General features: G+C 44.2%; 1 protein-coding gene across 1 annotated transcript in view; it reads right to left on the reverse strand.

Annotated features, from left to right (window-relative positions):
• prpf6 (PRP6 pre-mRNA processing factor 6 homolog (S. cerevisiae)) overlaps window positions 1-7086 on the reverse strand; it is a 110025-nt gene extending 102939 nt beyond the window's left edge. Inside the window, exons 1-2 of the mRNA XM_072514866.1 lie at window positions 6915-7086; window positions 462-627 (exon numbers count right to left, since the gene is read on the reverse strand). Coding sequence (XP_072370967.1) covers window positions 462-627; window positions 6915-7048 — 300 coding nt within the window. The 5' untranslated portion in view covers window positions 7049-7086. The remainder of the gene's footprint in view (window positions 1-461; window positions 628-6914) is intronic.
• Window positions 7087-7924: the final 838 nt, after the last annotated feature.

Below are 7924 nucleotides of genomic sequence, written 5' to 3' on the forward strand. Positions count from 1 at the left end.
TTTCTTTTTCTTTTAGTAAACATATGCATTACAATAAAATTACCACAAGTAGCTGGGGGCATCATTTGCAGGTTTCAGAACCCATGCTACACAGATTGCAAAAACGTTTTGGCAGCTGTTTCAAGTTTGCCTTCCAGGGTTTGAGCAGCTCAGAATTTGCCATCGGCCATGCCATACTAAATTCTATGTAAATCTGGCTGTTTCAAAATACAGTAAATGGCAGCAATATTTGAAAGACTGGAAAGCACAGAAGATCAAAAGTTAGAAGTGATTTTACACAAGTGACAGCAAGTAAAAGGCTAACTATCGAACAAAAGCAAAATTAACACTTGCAAATAGCATACCAGAGCATTCAGAAATATGTCTTTCTTGTCATAACTTCTCAATTTCTTTTCAATTACTGAGGCAGTAATAATATTTTTTAACATAAACATTAAATACAGATAATACCGTTTTATCACCTCATCATAGTTGGTGTCATTCAAATCTTCATCATCGTCATCTGCCTGGTTCTTTTTCATTTGATCGCCAACAGTTCTTTTTCCTGGGGGAGCATGACGGTCATCAACTGGGTCATTGGCATCACGAGCAGGACCAATATCAGAACGTGTTGTGAAACCAGTAGCACTGGACCAAGTACAAGATTTAAATGAACAACCAGATCACAAAATAATGTTAAATTTACAATAAACCCACAGTGGAGCAGTATTAGCATTAGCTTTTCTTCCTTTGGATGCAAAGTCAACCAGTATCTTCACAAAGATAATTTCATCATTGATTTTGCCTTGGGTGGTCAACACAGGTGCATTATACCATAAGCTTCTTTTGCCTGACAAAAGTAATGTTTATCTTTTGGGGGAGATTTTGTATTTGTAATTTTATTTCAACTTGAAATTGTCTTCTACATAACTTAGAAAATCCTAATCTCATGTTTTCATTAATAGTTGCATGCTTTTTAAATATTGTCAGTAAACCTATCCCATGCTGAGCACCCATCCGCTTTCTGCAATATTATTTAATGCAGCTAAATCAAAACTGCACACAACCTGGTTATCCAACTCATGAAATCCATGCAACACGATCCAATTTATGCTTTTATCAATGTATGTTATTAAAAATATTGCAATGGGTGCACTCTCCTTTTTCAAATCTTGTCACAATTTCTGATCACGACAACACTTCTGTTCCAATTTTGCTTTTGCTATGTGATTTGCCATGTTAATGTTGCTGCAGGCACTATGGATAATTGGTGCCGCTTTGGTCCAAGTATCTCGATACAGTGTTGCTGGAATAAAACTCATCTACTGTCTCTGGGCTGTTTACTGGTATTTATTCTTTTTTTCATTTTTTTCTGTAGTAATCTTGCCCAGATATTCAGAAAGTGGCATTCTTAATACTGTTGCTTCACTGATGGATAATCCTATAGTCAAATTAAATATTCTCTAATTAACGAGAATATGAATTAAATACTATGTACTCTAAGTGATCCAAGGACAAAGAGTCTGGAAGGTCAGTCTCCAAATTAAAACAAATTATCTGCATTTCCATGGAAGGGATCTTTTGTCCGTACCTCGTTTCAAATTCATAAATGTCATCAACCTAAAGCAAAAATCTAACCCATTGCTTCATCTTTAATAGAACTCCAACCTTGGGTATTGAGCCATGGCTGGAAGTACAACTGAAATACTGAGTTTCGCTGTGGGCATCAAACCTGAGCAAGCCTTGTAAAGTATAAAGCACAAATTTACAAGAATTATACCAAATTGCAACGGTTTAAAGGCAGACACTTTAATTGGTTAGGGAACGGTACAATGTTTGAGGTGTTGTATTTCAGGTAGACATTAAACCGAGGATTCATCTACCCTCCTCATTTGAATGCAAAATAATAATAATAATAGCTTATTGTCACAAGTAGGCTGCAATAAAGTTACTGCAAAAAGCCCCTAGTCGCCACATTCCAGCGCCTGTTCGGGGAGGCCGGTACAGGAATTGAACCCACGCTGCTGCCTTGTTCTGCATCACAAGACAGCTATTTAGCCCAGTGTGCGAAACCAGCCCCTAAATATCTCATGGCACCATTTCAACAAAAGCTGAGGGATGTATGTATCTCAGGTGTCTTGGTCAACATTTATTTCTCAGACAAATAATCTGTTTTAATGATTATCACACTGCTGTTTGTGGAAGAGTGCTGTGCACAATTTGGCTGTCGCATTTCTTACGTTCTGACTCTGCTTCAAAAGATTGCAATTTACGAATTAAATTGAAATTTACACCAAAATGTCCAAAATAATTTCATTAACATACACAGGAAGTCAAAAACAAGTTCCAGTAAACAGAAATACTTGGTGCTCAAAGAAAGCAATGAACTAAGACTATATTTGAGACCCTTGCAATGAATGTAAATTGAAGTCTGAAGTCCTAGAATTCTGTATTTCAACATCTCAGCCTCTTTATCATCCTTGAAGGATGCTCCTTACGTCTACCCCTTTGAACAAGCTTTTGGTTATCTAATCTAATATTTCATGTGGTTTGATGGCATTTATTGTTTTATATTATGAAGCACATTTGGACCTCGTATTGTGAAATGTGCTTTATCAATACACATTTTATTGTTGAACTGACAACATACATACAAATCTTTCATCCAAAATTATTCTTATTTAGCTGCTCTCATGATGATCATGGGTAAAGGCACTACCCCACATTGCGCTATGTCACAGGGACCAGAATTTTCCAAATACCATCCCTGCATTGGCTGATCAAAGTAGAGGAAACAATTGGATACTATAAAATTCAGCACGTATCGACCAAGACATTAGTCTCCTCATATGGGACTGACTGGACAGGTAATGAATTAAATCATATTTTTAATAGAAATTCTCACATGGGATGTGGGCATCGCTGGCTAGGCCAGTATTTTCTACCAATCCCCAATTGCCCTTGAGAAGGTGCTGATGAACTGCCTTCTTGAGCTGCTGCTGTTCAAGTGGTATTGGTAAACCATAAGTGCTGTTAGGGAGGGAATTCCATAATCTGAAGAGATTGTGAACGAATGACGATATAGCTCCAAATCAGGAGTGTGCGGCTTGGAGGGGAACTTGCAGGTCCTGGTGTTCTCATGCATCTGGTGCCCTCGTCCTTCCAGGTGGTAGAGATTGCGGGTTTGGAAGGAGACTTTGACTTTGCAATGAACCTTGCAGATGGTACATACTGCTGCCAGTGCCTTGTTGGTGAAAGGAGGGAATGTTTGTGGATGGGGTGTCAATCAAGCGGGAAGCCTTGTATTTAATAGTGCCAAGCTTAGAGTGTTGATGGAACTACACTCATTCAGGCAAGTGGAGAGTATTCCCGTACCGGCCTCCCCGAACAGGTGCCGGAATGTGGCGACTAGGGGCTTTTCACAGTAACTTCATTGAAACCTACTTATGACAATAAGCGATTATTATTCCATCACACTCTTGACTTGTGCCCTGTAGATGGTTGACAGGCTTTGGGGAAATCAGGTGGTGGGTTGCCCTCTGCAAATTCCCAGCATCTGACCTGCCCTTGTAGCCAGTGTTTATATGGCTGGTCCAGTTCAGTTTCTGGTCAATGGCAACCCCAGGATGGGGGATTCTGTGATGGTATTGTCATTAAATGTCATGGGGAGATAGCTGGATTCACTATTTTTGGAGATGCCCATTGCGTGGCGCAAATTTTACTTGCCACTTATCAGCCCAAGCCTGAACGTTGTCGAGGTCTTATTGCATATGGGCATAGACTGCTTCAGTAACTGAGTTACAAAATGCACTGAACATCTGCAAACAGTCCCACTTCTGACCTTATAATGCAGGGAAGGTAATTAATGAAGCAACTGAAGATGGTTGGACACTATCTTGAGGAATTCAAGCTGTGATGTTCTGCGACTGAGATGATGTGACTGCCAACAATCACCTTTCCTGGTGCTAGCTATGGCTCCAACTAACCATAGTGGAGGGTTTTTCCCTGATTCGGAGAGCTGTCTCATAAGAGTAATCAGGTAACTGCCTGATCGTCATACTCAGAACCATACCTTACAGATACTCTCCCAGACACCACCATCACTGGGTATGTCCTGTCCCACCAGCAGGACATACCCGATAGAAGTGGCAGCACATTTGTATACAGCTGGGAGGGAGTTCCTTTGGGAATCCTCAAAATTGACTCTGGTATTCATGAAATCTCATGACTCTGGTCAAACATGGGCAAGGAAATCTCCCATTGATTATCAAACACCATCTACCCTCAGCTGATGAATGACTACCCCTTCATCTTGTACAGCATTTGGGAGGAACACTGAACATGGTAAGGACACCGAATGTACTCGGTGGGCAACCTCAACATCTGTTACCAAGAGTGGCTCAGTAGCACCACAATGGATCAAGATGGTTGGCTCCTAAACAACATAGCTCTTAGACTGGGTCTGCAGCAGGTGGTGAGCAAACCAACAAGAGGGGAAAAACATACTGAGCTCATCCTCACCAATCTACCTGCTGCAGATGCACCTGCCTATGATAGTATTGGTAGGAGTGACCTCCTCACAAACCTTTTAGAGGAAAAGTACCACCTTCGTATTGTGGATAGCCTCCATCTTGCTCTAGCATTACGACCATGCTACTTCGAACAGATTTAGCAACTCAAAATTGGGCATCCATGAGGCGCTATGAGCCATCAGCCTCCTGGCCCAACAGATCCCCACTCTACCATTACCCCATGCCAGGGGTTCAAGGAAGAGTGCAGCACCAGGCATACCTAAAAATATGGTGGCAATCTGCTTAAGCTACACCACAGGACAACTTGAATACCAAACAGTATAAGCAGCAAGTAATAAACAAAGCTATGCAACTCCAAAACCAATAGATCAGATCTAAGCTCTGCAGCCCTGCCACATCCAGCCATAAATGGTGGTGGACAATTAAAGAACCCACTGGAGGAGGATGCTCCGCAAATATCCCCATCCACAAAAGAGCCACAAAGGACCCTGGAGCTGTGAAGCAATTGTGCTATCCACAATGCTACCGTGCTGCCCACTACAGCTTTCAAATCCACTGTCATTATCCTTCTCCTCAAAAAAGGCTTCTTGTGACCCTCTGTAATTTCTCAAATGCCACACTATTTCCAGCTTCCCTTTCAGTGCCCATGAATGTGTTGAAAGCAAATTTCTGCGGATCATAGAATTTACAGTGCAGAAGGAGGCCATTCAGCCCATCAAGTTCCCTGTTATGGGCAGACACATCTGCGACTAGATTGGTGAGGACGGGTTCAAGGAAGCTTTTCCCTTTTGGTGGTTCCTTCATCAGCTACCGCAGACCCAGTCTAACAGCTGTGCCCTTTAGGAGGACTCAGCCAGCTCGGTCAGTAGGGGTGCTCATCATTCTTGGTAATGGACATTGAAGCCCCCACACAGAGGATATTCTGTGCTCTTGCCACCCCCAGTGCTTTCTCCAAATGCTGTTCAACATGGAGGGATATTGATCCATTAACTGAGGAAAGCTGTAGGTGGCAATCAGGTTTCCTTACCACTGCTTGACTCGGTGCCCTGAGATTTCATGGGGTCCAGAGTCAATGTTGAGAACTCCCAGAGCACCTCCCTTCAGGCTGCATACCAGAATGATGGGGGTGTCTGGGAGGTATGATTTTGTGATAACGACTGTCAGACTGTTGCTTGTCTGGCCTATGGGACAGCTCTCCCAATTTTGGTACAATCCCCTAGATGTTAGTAAGCTGGGTTTGCTGTTGTCTACTTCAATACCAGGCGATTTGTCGAGTTGCATCCCTTGTTGCAGGTCTTGTGGCAGTTTGATACAACTGAGTCTTGCTAGGCAATTTCAGAGAACGTTTAAGCATATTATGGTCGGTCTGGAGTCACATGTTGGCCAGATTATAGATTCCCTTCTCTAAAGGACATTAGTGAACTAGATATGTTTATATGACAATTGATTATGGTTTCATGGTCACTATTAGATCATAGAATTTACAGTGCAGAAAGAGGCCATTCGGCCCATCATGTCTGTACCAGCCCTTGGAAAGAGCACCCTACCCAAGCCCACCCGATTCTCATAATGCAGCAACCCCACCCCACCTTTTGGACACTAAGGGCAATTTAGCATGGCCAATCCACCTAACCTGCACATCTTTGGACTGTGGGAGGAAACCGGACCACCCGGAGGAAACCCACATAGACGCAGGGAGAACGTGCAGACTCCGCACTGACAGTGACCCAAGCCGGAATCGATCCTGGGGCCCTGGAGCTGTGAAGCAACTGTGTTAACCACTATGTTACCGTGCTGCCCCAGATGAACTGGGTTTAAATTCCACCAGGTGTCATGTGGGATGTGAAACCGTGAGCATTAACCTGGGTCTCTGGATTACCAGTATGCTGACATTACCCCGACCACCCCATTATGTTAATTTATATTTGTACAGGACTTAATTGCATCAATGACCTGTTGGAAAAACTGCCTGACCCAACATTTCAGGCCTCCTTTAGGGTCAGAACTTTAGTCCTGAAACTGATGCGCAATATGCCTTTGATGCAGGTGCAACATGTTCCACTTTCTAACTCCCTGAAGTCCATACAGCCTATGGTCCCAGCTGCAAAGTGTGAGCACACGATAGGATGGGATTGGATCTGTTTGATCACCCAGTTGAGCATCCAGTTGTATTCATGAGGAATGGAGCACTGGGCCAGGCACCCAAATGCATTAGCCAAAATGAGGGTCCATAGTGGCATTTCGACATATAGCTCATAGCGTGCATCAAAGATGACCTTTCAGGGCCTGCCTGGACAGTGGACGGTTTACCTTCCTTGCGGTAAGCACTTGTCCCGCAGCTGTCGGTGTGTTTGTTTGAGTCTTAGCCACGCAGGAAAAGCAGAAACTGGCGATTACACTCACCCTCTGCCCAAGCCTGGCACATAGCCCAGCGGTGCCGGCATGCCAAGAAACGGCTTCTTCTTCTTGTTGAGGGTCCCGGTGAGGGACGGGCCCCCCGAGGCCATCCCGGTCGGTGCTGCTGCAGCGGCCGCCATCTTGGATGCTGTCCCAGCAGCCTCTGCGTCTGCCGGCTTGGGGGGGGGGGCACGTGACCGCCTCATTAGCATATCCCAGCGCCTCATTTACGTGCGGCCGGCCTCATTAACATAACGGAGCAGCTCGAGGGGCTGCGCAGTCGCACAGCAACACAACGGTTAATCTTTCCAATTGAGCACAAATTACAGAGGATTGAAAGGCCGTTCAGCCCATCTCAGGTCAACCAGTCAGGATGAAGACCCTAAAAGGGACCTCAAAAAGTGACCCAGTCGTTTTACTCCCAAATTGAGTCTGCCAGAATCTTGTTTTCATATTTGCACTTTCGGACCGAGCTGTGAGGAAAAATACTTTTTCACTAGTTTGGGTCTGGAATTCACTCCCTGGAAGTGTGGGGGAGGCAGGTTCAGTTGGGGCGTTCAAGAGGGCATTCGATGATTACTTGAATCGAATCACTGCAGTCGGTACGAGGAAAAGGCACCGTGAATGGCACTAAGTCATGATGGGCGGCACGGTGGTTAGCACTGTTGCTTCACAACACCAGGTTCGATTCGACAGGTTTGGGTCACTGTCTGTGCGGAGTCTGCACGTTCGCCCCGTTTCTATGCGGCTTTTCTCCCGTTTCTCCGGTTTCCTCCCACAAGTCCCGAAAGACGTGCTTGTTAGGTGAATTGGACATTCCGAATTCTTCCTCTGTGTACCCGAAGTACCGAAATGTGGCGACTAGTGGATTTTCACAGTAACTTCATTGCAGTGTTCATGTAAGCCTACATGTGACAATAATAAAAATTATTATTGTGCTCGTTTGGAGAACTGGTGCAGACACGATGGACCAAATGGCCTTCTGTGCTGTAACAATTCTGTCAATATTCTGCCAT

This window comes from Scyliorhinus torazame, chromosome 8, assembly GCF_047496885.1.
Source record: "Scyliorhinus torazame isolate Kashiwa2021f chromosome 8, sScyTor2.1, whole genome shotgun sequence".
Lineage (NCBI taxonomy): Eukaryota > Metazoa > Chordata > Chondrichthyes > Carcharhiniformes > Scyliorhinidae > Scyliorhinus > Scyliorhinus torazame.